Source organism: Lissotriton helveticus, assembly GCF_964261635.1.
Source record: "Lissotriton helveticus chromosome 1_1 unlocalized genomic scaffold, aLisHel1.1 SUPER_1_unloc_36, whole genome shotgun sequence".
NCBI classification, from domain to species: Eukaryota; Metazoa; Chordata; class Amphibia; order Caudata; family Salamandridae; genus Lissotriton; species Lissotriton helveticus.
In genome coordinates this window covers 1,156,202-1,177,471 of record NW_027611677.1, presented here as the reverse complement: position 1 = coordinate 1,177,471, position 21,270 = coordinate 1,156,202, and the positions used below count along the sequence as shown (strand labels likewise).

The following is a 21,270-nucleotide window of genomic DNA, read 5'->3' as shown; positions in this document are numbered from 1 at the left end:
CGACATCGCTCCATCTGAATATAATCCATCTGGAGGACCTCAAAAGGGTGGTCAGGGGGCTGGAAACCACCTTGTTCCACCGGGACACTTTTACCTGGATTAAACTGACAACATATCATACAGGTACGGACTTTCTGCTTGGCTGCAGCTCGTAAATGCTTGTTGAACCAAATGTTCTGGATACTGTCTAACATAGCTTTTTCTCCTAAATGTGCTGGACTATGTGCGGTATTGATAATGACTTGAACCATAGAATCGGGGAGAAACCATGTGGCTCTACCCTTCGTTAACCATCCTTGATCTGTCTGGACCCCTCCTTGTTCAGACCATTTCTTGATTTCCTCGGGGGTAGCATGTAACTGAATATCTATGACATCTTGTGTAGGGTCCTTAACTGTCATGCATGTAATCAGATCTGGAGTATGTGTCATGTTTACTGGAATGTCTGGAGTCTGTGCTGTAAGCTTGGCTGTGCGGTCTGCTAGATCATTACCTTGGGAAATAATGTCAGTGACTTTCGTATGTGCTTTACATTTCATGATAGCAATAGATGTCGGTAAATGTATGGCATCTAACAGGGCTTGAATAAGGAGACCATGCTGAATCTTGGTTCCATGAGAAGTCATGAAACCTCTCTCCTGCCAGAGTACTCCGAAGTCGTGTACAACTCCGAATGCGTAACGTGAATCTGTGTAAACATTAACCTTCAGGTTCTTGGCGTGTATACAGGCTTGTGTCAGAGCAACTAGCTCTGCTGCTTGAGCGGACAGAGTATCAATACGGTGTGTTTCAATAACTTCAGTGTCAGTAGTCACTGCATACGCGGCGACTAGTTCTCCTGTACTAGTTCTCATACATGAACCATCCACATAAAGTGTCAGGTCAGGATCTGGTAACGGAATATCTGTCAGGTCTTGTCTTGGCTTTGTCGTAATGTTAACTACTTCCACACAATCATGTGTGTCTGGATTTGAACTAACTGATGGTAACAGTGTAGCAGGATTCAGGACGTTGCAGCGTCTAATTTCTATGTGTGGCTGGAACAGTGTCAGTTCATAACCTGTTAAACGTGCAATTGTCAAGTGCTGGGTTTGTGTTCGGTTTAAAAGAACTTCTACTGAATGTGGGACCTGTACTGTCAGGGAATGTCCTAAAACTATGGAATCACTTTGTCTGATGGCTAGTGCTGTGGCTGCAACTGACTTGAGGCACGCAGGCAACGCCTGGGCGACTGGATCTAATGTGCTCGAAAAATAAGCACAGGGCTTGTATTGACCTGCTTGATCTTGTGTGAGAACAGATAATGCTGTACCTTTGCGTTCTGTAACGAAAAGTGTAAAAAGCTTACTGTAGTTCGGTGTAGCTAGAACTGGAGCTTGACATAGGGCTTTCTTTAACTCGTTGAAACTAAGTGTATGTTCGGATGTCCAAGGGAGGACAGTCGATACGGCTGCCTCCTGTGTCGTTAACTGTATCAGTGGCTTGGCTAGAAATGCATACTGGGGAATCCATTGTCTACAATAAGAAGTAAGGCCGATAAAGGCACGTACCTCCTTCTGGGTTCTGGGCTGGGGAAGACTCGCTATTAACTGGATACGGTCGGGTGTCAACTGCCTACCCCTCTTGGACAGCAAGTGTCCTAAGTATACCACTTGCTGGACACAGAATTGAAGCTTCGAAGGTGACACCTTGTGCCCCATCTCGGCTAGAAAATACAAAACTGTAAGTGATGCACGCTCGCAGTCACGTTCAGAACGGGCTGTGATCAATAGATCATCGACATACTGGAGCAGGGCAGTGTCAGTTGGCATGTGAATGTTGTCTAGTTGTCTCTTGAGTGCTTGACTGTAAATACTAGGGCTTTCTGTGAAACCTTGAGGAGCGCGTGTAAACATATAGCTCCTTCCATTTAAACAAAATCCGAAGAGAAACTGGCTGTCTGGATGAATTGGAACACTAAAAAATGCATTCTTGAGATCAATAACAGTGAAAAACATGGCTTCGGAATCAATGGCTGTTAACAGGGAAGAAATGTCTGGGACAACTGGGTACTGAGGAATAATACATTTATTAAGCTCTCGTAAATCAATCACTAATCGATATACTGGGGGTGCATTTGGATCAGTACGCTTCATGACTGGAATGATCGGAGAATTACATACATTGGAGTCAGTTTCTACAACTACTCCTTGAGCCATGAGCTCGTCAATAATTTTGGATAAGGCTGCTACAGCCTCAGGTGGCAATCTGTACTGCCTGATTCGTGGTAACACTACACCTGGCTTGAGAGTCACACGATGGGGTGTGATTTGCATGTAACCTACATCAGTTGGACCTTGCGCCCATAAATGCTGCGGAACATTAGACAATCTTGAATCAAAATCTCGTAACACATAGTGACCCTTAAAGTCACGTAGGAACAGACGTATTCCCTCTGGGGAACAGCAAATAACTGCACCTAACTCTTTCAGTGTCTTAATACCTAACAGATTTTCTGGACATGACTTAGTAAGTAACAGATCAGTAGTACGGGACAATGGACCTACTTCTAGAGTAACTGGCTTAGATATTTCATTAACTATGGGTTTTCCTGAAAATCCAAGGGAAACATTTCTTGAGCCTGAGAGCGGAGCCCCTGGAACTTCGGCGTGACTAATTGTGGTCCTACTTGCCCCTGTATCGATCAAAAACTTTCTGTCTTTCCCTCGTACTTGACTATGAACATAGGGACCTTCTTGGTCTACAGGTATCTCGATGAGAGGCAAGCCTACCTCCCTCTCTAGGCTGTTTCATGAATATGACTGGTACTCTGGATACTCGGACTGTGCATACTGGTACATCTGCGATGTAACATGCTGTGTTGCAGCAATAGGCTGCGGTACTGTAACTGTCTGTGGTGCATTCTGTGACTGAGGAGTCTGTGAAACTTGTTCTTGTCTCGGCGGACGTGGTCTTTCTTTAGTCTTACCAGTAGCTATATTATGTTTCAGAACTGCACACTCGTTTATAAAATGACCTGGCTGTTTACAATAATTGCAGTTCCCTTTAACGGGAGCCGCAGGATGACTGGCTTGATTCGGACCCCTCTTCTGACTGTCTTGAGGAATAGATTGTGCAACTAGCACTTTCATTTTTGTGTCTTTCATACGTTTTCTCTCGTGTTCTTGCTCTTCTCTGATTCTATTCTGGTGATACTGGAGCATCTGGAGCATCTGGGACGGAGTATTTGCTTGCCAGGTGCTTTCGACTTTCAAAACTCGATTTTTAATTTGTGGACTTGAATTCTCGACTAATTTGGTAACGAAAAGATGAGGGTATGACTCACTACTTGTCTTGAGACCACTGTTAATACTGAAACATTTCTCGAATCTAGAATAAAAATCACTAATGTCTTCATCTTGTTTCTGTTTACAGGCTGAGATTGCATCCCAGTCTTCTTTCCTAGTTGTCAATAATCTGGGTAAAACTTGAATCAATAATTCTGGTAATTCTTTACATTTATCTCCAAGACCGGTACCTGGTACTCGTGCCTTGTCTTCAGCTTCTAGAGCTGCCCAATCGATCTTTTTCTCTCCCACCTCCCATTCTTTTTCCTTTAACTTTTCATACACCCCTGCGGGTAGCAGGACTTTTAACATTTTAATGATATCAGGGTACGTGTATTCTCCCATACGGAGCATGTCTTTTAATTCTCTATGGAACCCTGCTGGATCTTTGTCATGACAGGGAATTAATTTCTTCATTTCAAGAAGTTCCATCTTTGAAATCGGAGTGTATACAAACACTCGTTGCATTACGCCACCCGCCCCTTGGACTGGGTGGACTTCTCGTAACGGATTCTGTCTGTCTATGTAAAACGATTTACTTTCTGGGGGTGAGACATGAACACAATGCGGGTTCAGGAACGTTCTATACTTGTGGCGCTGTTCTAGAATGACACTAATTAAATCGGTACCTAGACCTCTCCATCTGTACTGGAGTAACTCGTTCAGGATATCATGTAACGGGCCTGGATCAGAATGTTGACCCTCATACAGAGTAATGAGGTGCTGGATCATATACATACCCACCAGTCGTTGCTCGGCTGGGGGCAGTTTCAGAAACATTTGTGCCACTATTTCGTCTGGAAAAGTGGTAGAATCAGTAATCCATCGGACTGCTGATCGGGCTAGTTCTTGTTCATGCATGGTACTTAACTCACTATAACCGACTCGTGATTTCAGAATGTGATCGGTAGCTTGAAATACTTGTTCTAGAGAACCTCGTTCTGGTGCTGGATGATGAAAAATAGACTTGGGTTCTGGACGTGAATGGCGATCTGGAAATCTGGATTTTCCTACATACGCTATTCTGGCGGGATTCTCGTCTTCCTCTTCAGGATCAGAGACACTTTCTTTCTCGCTTACTTGTGCTGTTTTACGCTGTTCGTGTAACCTTATTATTTCTTTACGAATTTTCTTGTACATACTTTCCATGGCACTAATGGTCTTGTGCTTACCCTCGGCTATATTATCACTCCACCTTGTCAGGATTCTCATTTCGGCGGGATCTTTAGACGGGTAATCTTGTTCTCTTATTAAACAATTGATCAGGAACTTTAATATCATGAGCTGAATCTCGGCTTTCCTTTGAGACATAATCTCGCCAATACTTTCTGGAGCATCCCCTGTACGGATGAAACGATATATTCTGTCTAGATCTTCTTTCATATTTGGTAAGGTGACTAGATACTCGGTCACCCTTCTTACGCGTACGGAATATAAAACCATATTATACTCGCCTGGGACTGTGTCATAGACACATTCGTTAAGGGCTTGCCTGATTTCTGTAACAGACTTATTACTTTTAGGAGTACGCTGTGATGCTTGAGCATGTAATTCGAGTGCTGATAAACGCTTGTGTGGCGGCGGGGTTCCTGGAGGACCTCCTCCTGCGGCCCCTAGACTAGAATCGTCGACTGACATTCTTCGTGCTTGCAGGGTCGGTAATTGTAACGTGGGCTGAACTTGTATGGCAGACTGACCCGGGGGTACCGTAACAGGTACTCCGGTGTCTGGAGGAACGGGAAGTGCCTGATTTACAGGGACAGGCGGGGCGCGAACTGGATTTGCATATTCAGGAACTGTGTCGTCCAAATAGGACGAAATAAAAATATCAGCTGCGGTCGGTTTGTGACGTAGCTTGGTCGGAACTAATGGTGGCGAGAAATTACTGGGTGCCTCTGGGGTCGCTTTTGGCAAGCCTTCGGCAAGGAGAGGATACATACCCTTAATGAGGGCATGCCTCTGTCTGTCTGACTGTTCGGCTTTAACTTGTTCACCTATCTCGATTAATTCTCTTTCTTGGGCTCGTTCTTGGGATTCTCTACTTAACTCTGACTTTCTGACTTCCTTTTCCGTTCTTTTATGAGCTTCCTTACGCCATAACTCGATGGCATCTTTCTGTGACTGTCTGGCTTTCTTTTTCCATAATGCTTCTTCTACTCGCATGATACATTCGGCATCCCATGTACCCGATACGGGCCATCTATACTTTTCTTCTAACTGTTTGGTATACTCTACCCATAAATCTAGATACAATATGGCGCTTATGCCATGTTTCTGATACATAAAGTGACCTGGACTGTCCCTAGGCGGAACAGGAACTGCTGCTTCCAGCAGACCCTTTCTAGTTTTTAACTGACGTAACTTGGAAAAGAGCGGCATTCTAAACTTGAATCGGAACACAATACAATACACGAAAAACAATAACAATTGGGAAAACAATTCAGGCATACCACGACATTGGAAATACATTAAACAACATTATAAATAACAGTTCGAACAGAATACTACCTGAAAATACTGAAAACAGAACAGAATTCTCGAGAACGGAACAGACTAGAGTTACTGGATGCACTGCTGTAACAGTACGGAACATACCGGTCCCATAAAGGAACGCATCAAGACCCGTATCCACCTAGGTGAACACTTCGTTTGTGGGCTTGGGTACCACCAACCCACGGACCAGGAGTCAATTTAGACTGACCCTGTCTAGACACTACCCCAGCAATGGTACTCACCGGGCAGCACGGAACGGAAGGCCTCGGACGGGACTGGACTACGACGACGAACTTCGGACTTCGGACTTCAGTTACGGGTGGACCTCCGGATACCTCGGACCTTGGACTCTCGGCTTGGGCTCTGGTCGGGACTCGCCGCGTTCCTCCACCGTCTCGTTCGGATGCTGGACCACCTCCTCCGTCTCCTCCGTGGGCCTGAGGGATACTTGAAGCAGAAATATCTGCACTTGGCCAGTATGGTTCCGTCACGACTGCAGAGGGTCAGGGGGTCGGCGTGGCTTCACCGACGCGTGGGGAAAGGGCAAGTCCCTATTCGGGCGCCATTATGTGGTAAATAAATAAATAATACCCTATTTTTGACTAGACCTATAGCATAACAGATAGCTCAATAAATAAGAGTCAAGATTCGAGGTAGTAGGAGTTTCTGCAGGTTTATTACAGCATAAGGACAGGATCAGGACAACCTGCATGGGAATAGGACAATAAGGCCCGGCAGCTGCCGGGGCTAGGTCTGGGATGAGCGCGCTAACATTTAATAACATAACATTGACTTATATACATAGCGCAAACACATAGCATTACATTGCAATAGGCGTAACAGTGGGTGGAGTAGAAGGCGTGACGCGTAGCAGTCGCGAGAGATAACAGTAATAAGAGGTGTAACTGGGAGTTTACTTAGACATGTGATGCAAAACGTAACAGAATATGTCATGAATGGGCGGAAACATTGGAGGGGGCTACCTAAGGAGCCGGGACCTCTAACCTAATGGTGCGCGAAAACTAGCAATGACGTGTTACTAGGAGAAGCTGGGGGCTACGAACTCTGTGCTAGGAGCAGAGACTAGAGTCTGGAGGGTCGGAGCGACATGTACCTAAACCCTATCTGGTATCTAATGTTTAGGGAACATGTTGATATAAACTAGAAGTCATGAGGGGAAAAGCTAACTTGATTCTAAGACTGGACCATGCATTATTCTACATGTAGTGCGTGAAGAATATTAAAAAGACCATTAAATACAGTATTTCTCTAACGTGGAGACGAGAAGGCTAGACAATGACGGAAACTATTGATGCAGTTCAGTAGCTTAGGAATGCAGAGGAGGAGGACTGAACTGATAGCAGGAACTATAACATACTTTTGGCAGACTCAGAGGCAGAGCCGGGGTGCACCGGGCACTGCAAGGCAGGAAGTAAGTGAAGGGTCGAGGATACAGGTGGGGGCTGTATCGCTCCTCAGCGAGGCTTTCAGGAGACAGGAGCTGAATCCAGGGTCCGGGCCCTTTTGAGGCCTGGAAACGGGGACTTTATAATTGAATAACGTGCACACTGAGAAACGTGGCAACATTACTTACATAGGCCTGATATTCGTAGTATTCACGAGGACTGGAAACTAACATATTAGAGGTGGACACAACTGTAATTGCGTCTTCAATCAGAAATGGGGAATAACATATGCATATTGGTCATGCACACATAACATATGATGGATGAGGCGTAGGGACACAGAACATGGCAAAATTTACTTTTCCACACTGGGGTGAATGTATGACATTGTTCTACATTCTGTCCATCAACTGTGTTTTTTGTAATTTTCACCCCGAGTGGGCAGGGTATGCTCAGACGTGAGTCCCAGGCTCTCCACACCACTGGAGTCAAGCTATCCAGGCTGAATGAAGGCTGATAGCCAGAAACCGGTCCTTGGATGCTTGATTCCGGTCTGGGAAAGACATGGCTTGGTAGTTCGGACTGGACTTTTCCCATGAGGCAAAGGGTCAGAGCTGATTTGCATATAGCCAGTGTCTAACCCAGGGTGGTGTGGAGTGAAAAAAACGATGGATTTAGGCCCAGATCCTTGTACTGGGGTGAATGTATGACATTGTTCTACATTCTGTCCATCAACTGTGTTTTTTGTAATTTTCACCCCGAGTGGGCTGGGTATGCTCAGACGTGAGTCCCAGGCTCTCCACACCACTGGAGTCAAGCTATCCAGGCTGAATGAAGGCTGATAGCCAGAAACCGGTCCTTGGATGCTTGATTCCGGTCTGGGAAAGACATGGCTTGGTAGTTCGGACTGGACTTTTCCCATGAGGCAAAGGGTCAGAGCTGATTTGCATATAGCCAGTGTCTAACCCAGGGTGGTGTGGAGTGAAAAAAACGATAGATTTAGGCCCAGATCCTTGTACTGGGGTGAATGTATGACATTGTTCTACATTCTGTCCATCAACTGTGTTTTTTGGCTTTGGCACTGCCAACATATTCTGGGTGTTTGCAGACTGCCTCCACAGCGGGATCCTTGATCCTGGCGGGGGGGCGGTCCCACCACCACAATTATAATACGCCGATCAGTCCGCCAGGATGGTGGCATTTGGACCGCAACCCTGAGTACGGCGATCATGAGGGCTGTCGCACTCATAGAAAGACTCTTAATGAGCTGCAAGGTAAAGGCTGGAGTTGGCATTTGAGCTGATCCAGTGTGAACAGGAAAGCATTGTGGAAGAAGGTGTCTGGAGTTACCTTTGTCATGTATACTTCCTAAAGAGTTACCTTGCTTAAATACTTCCTGAAGAGTTACCTTTGTTATACACTTTCTGAAGAGCTACCTTTGGTAGATACTTCCTGAAACTGAATTAACGGCAGCGCTTCCTGATTCCTCTCTTTTTCCACAATCTGTTCTGGTTAATTGAAATCTTGTCCATGTGTATCTACCTAAAACTCTACCTGTAGCACGAGTGCTCTGTAGCTGCCCTTTCGTTAGTAATTTACTCTGGAACATTGGTAAATCACTGCCTTTTCAGAAGTAAATAAGATGTGACATGTTCAACCGCAGTTTTTTTTTTCAGAACAAATTTTATTAGTTTTGTAGCAGTTGATAGAATACAAAAGAAACACTGCTTCCATAGTGGCAGAAAGACAGTGAGCATATAAGAACAATAGTGGTCAAGAAATTCAATCAACATTGCCCAACACCCCCCTCCCCGCATTCCCACCCGGTTCCCACCCCCCACCCTGCACGGTGTTCACATTGTCCAGAAACAGGCGCCTAAGCATCATGGTAGCAACGTGTGGTCAGTTCACTTGGGGGTAGTACAGACGTGGTCTATATCAGTGGTTTGTGGCGCCGGGGAGTCCAGCAACAGGCCCCTATAGTCAGCCTATTTCGTCCAAATTCTATAATGTTTCCTGGGGCAGCCCCTGGCCTCAAAGATTGGGCGTTCCAATCCCATGCTGAAGTCCATGCCCCGCTTCCACACCCCCACCAACGGGGCCTTTGAGGCCTTCCAGGCTTGGGCTATATCCCGTTTGGCTACCGTAAGTCCCAGAAGGAGCAAGTGCCGTTTATACAGATTACCCCCCACTTGTTCCATAACGTGAAGAAGGCCCAGCTGCGGCGTGCGAGGGAGTTCCCATGCCAACACTTCCTCTAAACAGTCCCACACACCGGTCCAAAACCTCTGCAGCCGTATACATCCCCATACTGTATGCAAGAAGGAGCCTACCGCACTGCCACACCTCAAACAATCCGGGGAGGCTATCAGCCCCGCCTTCCACAATCGTTCCCTCGTGTAATATGCCCTGTGAAGGTACTTAAATTGGATAAAGCGCAGGCGCACTGTTATCGCTGCTCCCCTAGGGGCCTCCAGGGCTTCTCTCCAGTTCTCCTCCTCTAAGTCTCCCAGATCACTCTCCCAGACCGCCCGCAACTTATCAAGAGAGGGGGAACAGTGTGTAACTAATGTTTGATATATGGTTGAGATTTTCTTCGATTCCAACTCCCCCATAAAGACTTTTGCTTCTAGGGGACTAAACTCCGGCAAGGACGGCATGCCCGCTATTGCGGGGGCCAGGGCGTGTCGGAGCTGTAAGTACCTGAAGAATTGGGACCGGGGCATATTGTATTCATCCTGCAACGCCTGAAACGATTTGAGGACTGTGCCCTTCAGGACGTGGCCCAGTGCCGAAATGCCAATAGCATCCCAGCCCTCGAAGCCCCGGAGTGCAGCCAATCCGGGCAGCCTCCCATTATGCCACAATGGAGTCTCGCCCGTGAGCCTGTTCCACCATCCCATGCGGCGGAGCGCATCGCGCCACACTTTGAAGATTACTTGGGTGACCCTCGGGAGTCTCTTCCGGATAGTCGCTGAGTATAAAATAGTATGGAGCATGTGTGGGTCCATCATATACCTCTCCAGGGCATAGGTCGGGTCACTGCGATCCCCGTACCACCATTCGTTAAGGACAAGTAAGTGCGATGCCTGATAGTAGGACTGGACATCAGATGTGGCCAGCCCGCCACAGTAGGTCGACAGGAAGCAGGTGCGGAGCGCCACTCTTATTGCTCCTCCGGTCCATAGGAACCGACCCAAGGCTGAGTTCACCTGTCGAAACCACTGCTGCGGAACTGGGTATGGGTGATTCTGCAATTGGTATAAAATTCGGGGTAGGGCCACCATCTTAAAAATGGCTGAGCGGCCATAGACATTCAGGGGCATCCTGGACCACATCAGCATATCCGAGTGGATCCTGTCCCAAACAGGCACTATGTTACAGGACCACGACACTCCCTGCACATCAGTCAGAAAGACACCAAGGTACTTGAGGCCTCCCGCTGCTTCCTGAAGGACCGAGGCCCAGGGACCCAAAGTCCCCCTGTCGCCTAGGACCCACAATTTCGACTTCTGTGTATTAAGCCGAAGTCCCAACACCTCACCGAAAATGCGCATTATTTCAAGGACCCTCGGCCCAGATTTATTGAGGTCCGTGAGAAAGAATAGGACGTCGTCCGCATAGAGTGCGATTCTGTCAGACGGGCCCCCTACCCACTCCACACCGCGCAATTGGGCATCCATCCTCACCCAGGCCGCAAGCGGCTCCATTGCCAGGGCAAACAGGTAGGGTGAGAGAAGGCATCCCTGCCGGGTGCCTCGACCGATGGTGAATGAACCGGAGGTGGCTCCCGCTATTCTGACCGCTGCCGTCAGGTCCGTATATAACAAATGAATGTATGACAGAAAACGTGGGCCCAAATTGAGCCGAAGGAGGAGGGCTCGGAGGTATGACCAACTCAAGGAGTCGAAGGCCCGATCCATGTCTGCCAGCAGGAGGCCGCGGGGATGCCCGCCGCTCGTGCCGCCTCCACCACTAGGTGAGCGCGTCGTATATTGTGTCTCGTTGCCCTGTGAGGCATGAAGCCTGCCTGGTCGGCATGGATCAGGTCCGTGATGTAAGGGAGAAGACGGTTCACCAATGCCTTTGCCAGTATTTTCGCTTCAAAGTTCAGCAAAGAGATCGGACGATAAGATTCCGGGCAGTCTTGGGGCCTTCCCGGTTTGCAGAAAACTACAATCTCGGCGTGTCGCCAGTCCGCTGGTAGTCTGCCATGATCCCGAGCCGCTTCCAGTGCCTTCTTATAGCGCATCCCCAATTGGAGATGAAACAGCTTCATGAATTCGCAGGGGAACCAATTGGGCCCAGGGGCCTTGCCCGTGTTCAGTCCGCCCAGAGCTTCTCCAAGCTCCTCTGCTGACAGTGGGAGGTCCAGTCGGGCTCGTGCCTCATCCGAGAGCGCCCGGGGTGGGAGGTCTGCGAGAAATCTGTCAATCTCCTCCGCTGGGAGGGATTCCCGGGGGGCATACTGAGTCTAATAATATTGGGCAAACATCTGGGCCAGGACCTCAGGGGCCGAAATAGGGCCGCCCGCGACATCTCGGAGACCCGGCAGGGGCTGGGCTTGATAAGTGTCTTGACATAACCTATATAGCATTGTGCTAGACTTGTCCCCCCATTGATAGATTCTGCTCTGCGTAGCGAGCCAAGCCTGTCGGGCTTCGTCTAACAATAACGAGGTGTACGACCGCTGAAGGTGCAGTAGCTGGTCCACGGCATCTCCATTCTCCCCTGTAGGCATCTCGCCTCCTGGCTCCGCACCTGAGCAGCCGCCTCCTCTACTTCTAGCCTGCAGGCCCTACGATTCGCGGCGCACCACGCAATGTCCACGCCCCGAAGGACAGGCTTGAGGGCCTCCCACATGGTCATGGCATCTATACTCGGGTCCTCATTCTCTGTCCAGTAATGCGATATAGCCTCCCTTATGCGCGATTGATAGTCGTCGCGCTGTAAGTGCCACACAGAAAGGCGCCAGCGAAACGGTTGTCGCCTCACACCGAGGCTCAACGTCAGTGCGATCGGGGAGTGATCTGACAGGCCCCTCGGAAGTATGGAGGTGGAGTCAACTCTGCCTATCCAGGGTTGCGGGACGAACAGGTAGTCCAGGCGTGAAAAGGATTTGTGGACCGCAGAGACAAATGTATATTCACGATCGCAAGCATGTTGATGTCTCCAAGTGTCAATCCATCCCATCCCCCGCGCCATCCTACTCAACCTCGTAGTGGCATCCGACAATTGACCGCCCCCAGGCCTACAGCGGTCGAGTCTCCCATCCATCACATCGTTCCAATCACCACCCACTACCGTCAGCACATGCGGGACATCCGTCCATACCTCGAACAGTCGTTCAATCAGGGCGTCTTGGAGTGGGGGTGGAGCATACACACTACCGAAAACCACTGGTTCACTCCCCAGTCTCCCCTTAATGAAGACATATCGACCATGCACATCCAGCCATTGTGTATCATGTGTGTATGAGACCCTATGGTGTATAAGAATTGCAACTCCCCTGGACCCTCTTGCAAACCCAGCATGGAACACCTGATCATACCCGTATCTGTGTAAACTAAGGACCTTGGTGCCCAAGAGGTGCGTCTCCTGAAGGAACAATACATCCGCTCTTTCAGTCTTCCCCAGACGTAGAACTGCACTTCGTTTAATTTTGTCGAGCATCCCTCGCACATTCCAGCTCAATATTCGCATCGAGGCTAGCGGGGGGCTCGTCTCCAGTTCTTCAGCCGCCATCAATCTTCCAGATTCCGAAATCATCAGGCCACTGAGGCCACACACACATACTCAGTTGCCTCCAGGTTCCCGTGTACACCGTGCTAAAGCCCTCCCCAACTTCCCTCCCCACCATCCCCGGATCCCCCAAACCCCCGCCCTCTCCCCTGCAAACCTTCCCCAGCCACAAACTATACCAACAACCCCCCCTCCAACCCCCACCCCATACCTCAGCAACACTGAAGTACCTGTCGCGGTGCAGGCAATCTCAGCCCTCCAACGGGAGGCCCAAGACCCACTGCACCAATGGATCCCGCCCAACTACCCACAAAGTGTCCAACTACTTCCCACCCAACACGCGGGAATGAACTCCGGGAGTAGGCCCGCTCTCGCACGAGCGTCTCCCGACCAACCGTCCACCCATGAATAAGGAATCATGGAGCCAATCAGCACGTGGCATGTCCAAGAAGAACAGCGCCAGACCTGCTCCCGCCATCAAGGCGTTTCACCTACCCTTCAATTCCATGTCTAGAACCAGTGCGAGCGTGTGGGTCTCAAGATTTCGAGGGAGAAGGTTCTGTTTCCTCCGGAGTTTCCGCCGTGTCATCACCAGGAGGTGGGCGCTTCTGAGAGCGCGACCTCCAGTTACTCTTGCTGCGTAATCGTCTGGGCGTTTTCGGGGGTCTTCCGTTGGTTGACGAGTCCGCGCCCCTCCGAGGGGGGGTGTTCACCTTGACTCGCACTGTCTCGTCCGTCCACTCAAACACTTCCTCCGGGGAGTTGAAAAACTGAGTGCGAGATTGGAAGACCACACGCAGGCGAGCCGGGAATAGTAGAGCATAAGGAATCTTGAGCTCACGCAGCCGTGCTTTTGCCGCGGTGAATGACTGTCTCTGCTGTTGAACTAGTTTCGTGTAATCCAGGAACACAAGGATCTTATGATTCTCAAACATTAGTGGGTCCTGGGCGCGGGCCTGCCGTAAGATAACGTCCCGGTCGTGGTAGTTGAGCAGTTTGGCAATCACCGAGCGAGGGCGAGCCCCAGTGGGCGGTTTGGGAAGAAGTGCCCGATGTGCCCTCTCCACCACAAAACAGCGCGACAGGGAGTCCGGGGGGAGCCATCCCTCCAGCCATTGGGTCAGGAAGGCCTCCATATTTCCTTTCTCGCAGCCCTCCGGGAAGCCTACAAAGCGCAGGTTGTTTCTTCTGGCCCTCCCTTCCGCATCCTCCACCCGCAGCGCCAGTCCCTTCTGGATCCCTTCCATGGCAGCAACTCTCTTTTTGAGATTCACCACGTCGTCCTCGACTTCAGTGATTCGGGATTCTGTTTCGGTGATACGTGCCACCGCATTGCGCAGATCCTGTCTGAGCAAGGTCACGTCGGCTCCAACCGCTCCAATTTTCGCATCTAGCATGTCCCTCGATTGTGTGATCGCCGCCATCAACGCCGCGTTGTCCGGCCTGGTGCTCTGGGGACCTCCGGATGCCCCAGCGCCCCCACTGGGCCCCGCAAACTTGTCCATCGGGCCCTGTTTGGGAGCATTCCCACTGTTGCCCCCTCTCGTCATGTCGCTGGTGGAGTGTTGACCCCAATCGTGGGGGACCGACGGTCCAGGGGCACCCCCGGCTGGATGGGTGGTCTCTGGCGGCGAGTGTCTCCGGGGCAGCCCAAGTATATCGTGGCCCCGTCGGCGACCAAGCGCGGTGCACCCTTCGATGAAGCGACTGCTGTCCACCACACTGTTAGTGGTCGGGGAGGTGCTGCACCACGCTGTCAGACCACGCGGTCAATGGGGGGTCGCCCACTCCACAGTTTGGTCCACCAGGGACACCCCAGAGCCCGCGCCACGCTCTCCGGCGTCAAAATTGACCCGTAATAGTCTGGGGGGGGGTTATTCCTCTCAGCCCTCTCCCCTCGCCGCGGTCCGAAGCAACCGCCGAGTGGGTGCACTCCAAGTGTCCGGTGCCCGGTAAAGTCACGCTTCAAATGAGGGGAGGGGTGGTGGGGGGGGAGACAGGTAGGAGGGCCGGTATAGCGGCCGCCCTCCCACCGTTCCAGCAGTACTGTGCCCCGCGGCTCGAGTCTGCCGCCGAGAGGGGCCAGACACGTCCCCTCCCCCGTTAGGCTGCGGCACTGCTCCTTACCCCCACCTCGACCTCCGTTCGGGCTCCGACTGCTCTCCTCTCCAGCCTCCGTGTCCGCCTCTGCTCCGGGTGTCCGAGTGCCCGCAGGGTCAGCCCAATCTTCTCCGCCGCTCCGCAGCGTTTCGTGGCCGAAGCGGCACTTCCGGCCGGCGCTTCCCGGCTCTCCGCCACTTCCGGCCGGACCACACAGCAATTGAGGTCCCGGCTGCGGCGTGTGGTGCAGGCCTCGTCGCCGGCCAGGCTCCCAGCCGCCGTAAGTTACTGATCCCGGACCGCCAGGATGTCGAAATCGTTGTCGAGGGGTCCCCTCTGGAGCCGCTCTCCGCCACTCGAGTCAGGGTGTAGGTTGGTCAGGGCGACGCAGGATTTAAGGAGGATAAAGATTCGGCGGGACGGAGCTCACTCAAGCTGCGTCCGCCATGATCACCGTCTTGGCCACGCCCCGTTCAACCGCAGTTTTAATGAAATATCGATGTATGGTAAAATGTTCCTTACTAAATTTCAAATATGGTAGGGAAGAGATGTCTTCTACAGCTGGTTAAATATTGTGTATTCACATTCTATTACATTTGCATTTAGTAATATTGCATTTCTTTACATCCAACAGAGAATAAGCCTTAAAAGCACGGATTGATTATGAATAATAAAGATAACACATCAAACCTGCAAAAATTATCAAAAATAAGGAGCTCCAAAAACATCAGTGGAATCAGAGGCGGAGGACAGATCCAGGAAGAAGCAGTCAAAGGCAATTCAGTGAGTGTACGAGTCTGAGATCTGCACCTCGACACCCCAAGACAAAGAAATGACCTCAACAAAACCAAGACAACAAAACTGACAAACAACCTGCTGTATAAACAAGCGTCCAACACCAGCTTTGATCATGAGGCCGGTATGAAAGTTGGAGGAAGGTCTTGTGTCTATTTGGGATCCATAGCTTAGAACAAACTCCCTCTTCAGTTTTGAGCTGTTAGCAACATGATAATGTTTAAAAAAGGTTGAAAACTTGGCTTTTTGTCCATGTTTGAAACAAACTGAATTACTTTCTTTTCTGACCTGTGCTTGTCCCCAGGACACTCTTTGGAGTAGCTGTACACATTACAAGTCGCTTCATCATCATGATATGGCTAGAGCAGTGCTTCGCTAGCCAAACTGGCAACAGACCACCATTCAGTGCTCTAGGTGTATTGTTAACTCTTTCTAGCCAAACCACAGGCACCAGGGAAACGCACAACGAAGTGGAGCCTAACAACTGAAGGCTGAAGGAAAGGGGAGTTCTGCTCTCTGAAGTACAGAGTATTCTCCCAATTTTCACCTACTGGAAGGAAGATTAAGCTTTACCCGCAAGCATGCAAAGCCATTATCCAATCTAAAGATGCAATCACCCACAAGGAAGCCTTACTTATATTATGAATGTGGCAGGTATTTAGTGAGTCTTGTATTTTATTGTTAAATCGGAAATCAAGCGTCCAAAATAATGCAAGTGGTTTATTAACTATGCTGACCCTTCAGGAAACACGGTCAGGAGAAAAATTGTTCAATTGCACTGAATATATCAAGAACTTTAGCCAATTAGAAACCATCAAAGAGCATCAACGAATACAAACAGGGGAAAAACCATACCATTGCACTGAATGTGTGAAGAGCTTCAGTCAGTTATCACATCTCCAAACACATCAGCGAATATACACAGGGGAAAAACCATACCATTGCAATGAATGTGTAAAGAGCTTCAGTCAAATTGCAAACCTCCACACACATCAGAGAATACACACAGGAGAAAAACCATACCATTGCAAGGAATGTGTGCAGAGCTTCAGTCGATTATCACACCTCCAAACACATCAGCGAATACACACAGGGGAAAAACCATACCATTGCAATGAATGTGTAAAGAGCTTCAGTGACATTTCAAACCTCCACACACATCAGAGAATACACACAGGAAAAAAACCATACCATTGCAGTGAATGTGTGAAGAGCTTCAAACAGATTTCACACCTACACACACATCAGAAAATACACACAGGGGAAAAACCATACCATTGTAGTGAACGTGTGAAGAGCTTCAGTCGGTTACAAGAACTTCAAACACATCAGCGAACACACACAGGGGAAAAACCATACCATTGCAAGGAATGTGTAAAGAGCTTCAGTCAAATTTCACAGCTCAACACACATCAGAAAATACACACAGGGGAAAAACCATACCAGTGCAGTGAATGTGTAAAGAGCTTTAGTCACTTATCAGACCTCCGGAGACATCAGCGAATACACACTGGGGAAAACCCATACCATTGCAGTGAATGTGGCAGTAGTTTTACTTACTCTTCAGCATTAAGAAATCATCAGCGAGCTCACAAAGGGGAAAAAAATCTTTTAAATGCCATGAATGTTTGAAAAGCTGAAGTCCATTATCAATCCTAAACAGGCATCAGCGAACACGCGCAGAAGAAAAGCCTTCAATTGCAGTGAATGTGAGAAAAATTTAGCCAGTTATCAAGCCTATATAGACATCAGCTTACATACACTCTGTAAATTCCATACAACTGTAGTGAGTGTAGAAGTATCTTTAGGAAATATTTTGCATTAAGGATTCATCAGTTAATGCACACAGAGAAAAATCCTTCAGGTGCAGTGAATGTGTGAATATCTTCTGTCAGTTATTAAACCTACGAATACATCAACTAACATACACAGAGTAAAAATGAGCATTGCAATGAATGTCAGAAGTGATTTTGTCAATTGCGAACACACATTGGGTAAACCTTACAATTGCACTAAAAGTGTGACAAGCTTTTGTCAATTTCTGTTCCTACATAGCCTCAGCGAACACACATCTTCATTTAACTCACTTAGAAATAATCCCAGATATGCAGTGAATTCAGAAAGAACTTAAGAACATTAACAATAATATTGACTCAACTGAGGACATAGACAAGAGCAGAACATTGCAGTTATTGTGAGATGAAGGAATTACAGGAACAAATATATAATTATGTGGGATATTCAAATACCAGATGAATGAAGACACGACTAGAAGAAAAGAAGAAAACCAAAGATTTGTAGAATAATAAAAATGTCTGTTTCCAGTGATTGTTCACTTCGGTACACATAGAAAAAACAACGTGATATAACAGGAAATCCACTGGTAGACTAGCACAATGTGGAATAAAAGAAAAGAAACACTGGTGGTTTTTATTTGGCGATGAAGAGTTACAAAGAAAAACATCCTAGTGTTCCTGTTCATGCTACCCGTAAAAGTGTAGGGATGAATATGATTCTGCCTGCACACATTGCTATATTAGCATAAGTGAGTTCGTTGATCAAACGCAATTTTTGCTGCTTTTGTACATGACACTACGTCTCTGTTTTTATAAAAACAAACTGCTTGCTTTTCCTTCACATGAGAACGGACTGTTTTTCACATCTCTAGACTCAGACTGCGACCTCAAGTCTGCACAAAGTGTTCAATGTTAAAATAACAATTTATGCTGTTGATGCAGGTTGATCGGCCCACGCTCTAGACACAACACGAACACAGTTGCTCATTTCTGAAACTCAGGTGCTTTTAAATTTTGCATGCATGAGACTAGCACTTGGAAAAAAACTTTCAATCGACAAAGAGCTGTGCTGATCTGGGATGTGATTCACTTCACCTGACTTTGGAGGTATGGGGTTCCCGGTTTTAACCTAGAGATCTTCTATTATTATAATACCTAGCTCCTAGCAAGGGGAGGGTGGTACACAAGGTGCTATAGACCTGGTTCCACTATCATTATAATATGATTTCTCCCTTTGTATTTTATGGAATTGTAACAATACTTATTGTATTGATTTTATGCATCTTTTTACTTATGTTAGCAAAGATACTGCATCTTAGAGCACGTAGTTGAAATAAACATTTTAAACTATACTGTGTCTCTGATTGCTCACGTTGTGGGCATTTATGAGAATAAAAGCAAAAGAGTGTTCTTGATTCCCACTTTTCCTGAGATGTCCCAAAGTCGCTTGTTCATTGGTAGCTTCGCTGTAGTACGGAGAATGAATGAGACACTGTTGCTAGTCGGATAGGGGTTCTGGGCACTGAGGTGGGTTTTTGGTACACCACAATACACTGAGGTCCTGGCTTCCTGCGCATAGTTCTGTGCATGAGCAGAATTCCCGCAACATGGCGCCCAAAGTCTTGATTAGTGCTTGTATCTGTCCACAATACCCTCAACACCTTTTCCAGTTAACAGGCGTGACGGATTAACCTACCTATACGAATGTGTTATATTTTAATTCAAGCATGAGATTTATAAAAAGGTTTACGTTTTGAATTGCTACGCTTTTTTGTACTGCAATTTATATAAATTGTTTTTCTTCTCTATGTCCTCATGGGTGATATTGACATAGCTCAGCATAGTTGGGCAGCGCTCCGGCGTCATCTGACGCAGTTTGAAGTACCAGACGATGGTATGTCTGTTATCTTTGTGGTGAGTGCTGATTCGGCGTTCCCCGTAGCTTTTCTACTCTTGGGTCACGTTTCCTGTAATAAATGCGGATGAGGATACGTTTCATACATACACTCACACTGCGATTCCTGTGATCTATACTCTATATAGGACACACGAGATTCCAAATTCGGCATGGCAGCATCGTGTTTGGTTTAATGGCACCCTCCCACACACCGTAACTCCGGTTCGGTTAGGTCCCTTGTCAATTCCTGGGGCCACTTGGCCAGTCTTAGCCGGGTTCACACCGTATCCACATTATCTCAATGCCCCGATTGACGACTTGTGTCATCTTTATACTGGAGAACTGGGCCTTATGGGCCGAGCGGTGCAGGGCACGCCTAAAATCTCCAGGTTCACCTGCCTTGTCAAGCAGAGACATGAGACAGTCTGTTAGGCGTAGAAAATCAGGTTTATTAGCTGCAGCTAAGCACAGTAGTCCTAGAAGTACACCAATGGTAAGTTCTCAGGAGACTGCCACTTAATTCCGTGGCGCACACTCTTATATAGGACACATATTTACAATATCGACTCCCAAAACATACAAAACTGACAAATAGGAAAAGTTTTAAAACAAGCTATCGAGTATCTCGAATACGCCCTTCTTTCAGACCCCGTGTTTTCCCCTCCCCTCAAGTTAATCAATGCTTGTGCATGTAATTCAATTTGCAGGTGACAGGATGTATTTGTGTGCTTCAAAGGATAGTTCTGTAATAGGAGAATACAAGGAGAGAATGGTGAAGGCCAGTCAAATAAGGTACAGTAAGCGAAGAATGGTGGGACCCAAACAGTCAACTGAGACAAGGATCAATCAGTCTAGACATAGATTAACGGACTCGGCCAGACCCTGACATCGGCTGCGTAAACAAGGACAAAGGGTTACTTTTTAACAGAGGAGACGCATAGCAGCTGGAAAGGCAAAAACACTATGTTCGCCGTGCAGCCTGAGTAAAGGCAACACAAAATGGCGGCTAGATACAGAGCGAAGTCGAAAACCACAGAACCTCAGACCCTCCTTTTGCCATTACTCAGGCAAAACACAAAGGACTCAAGTTAGTCTGAGTCGATGTCAATGGCCATGAGGTCATTGAGCTGTTGCTGCAACACAGGCTTTGAGACACACAAGGTGGCACAAAGACCACAGATGGCTGGGCCACACTGCAAACAAAGACAGCAAAAGAAAATGATGGCCAAAACCATTCCAAGGAACGTTAATACTTTCCATCCCCAGGAGGACCGTAGTCCCCAAAACCATCCCATCACAGACCAATCTTCTGTGTCCTGATGAATAGACTCGGCAATCAAGTGTAACTTAGAAATGGCTTGGTATACTGTAGGGGCGTTATCAGGAATGTAAATGCAGCAACTAGACCCAATCAATTTACAGACTCCTCCTCTATCTGCAACGACAAAGTCTAAAACCATTCAGTTTTGCAAAGTCATAAGGCGATCCACCTGAAGTTCGGCCGTCAAATTACTCAAGGCTCCGGAAGTTACATTTATCGTAGCCTCAACAACACGAACTAGCGGTCTAATGTTTCTGCTATTGACCATTGGGCCCCAGAAGGGAAGAAACCCTTTGATTAAGTCTCCTCCCTCTTGTCCAGCTGTGTCTCCAGAATCAATAACCCCTCTGCCATATCTTTTTTTGTGATGACCTGAAGGAGCAGTATATGTCGG

General features: G+C 48.0%; 1 protein-coding gene across 1 annotated transcript in view; it reads left to right on the top strand.

Moving 5' to 3' along the window:
- LOC144805969 (uncharacterized) overlaps positions 1-21,270 on the top strand; it is a 172,863-nt gene that overhangs the window by 94,021 nt on the left and 57,572 nt on the right. Inside the window, exon 3 of the mRNA XM_078672431.1 lies at positions 16,683-17,401. Coding sequence (XP_078528557.1) covers positions 16,683-17,401 — 719 coding nt within the window. The remainder of the gene's footprint in view (positions 1-16,682; positions 17,402-21,270) is intronic.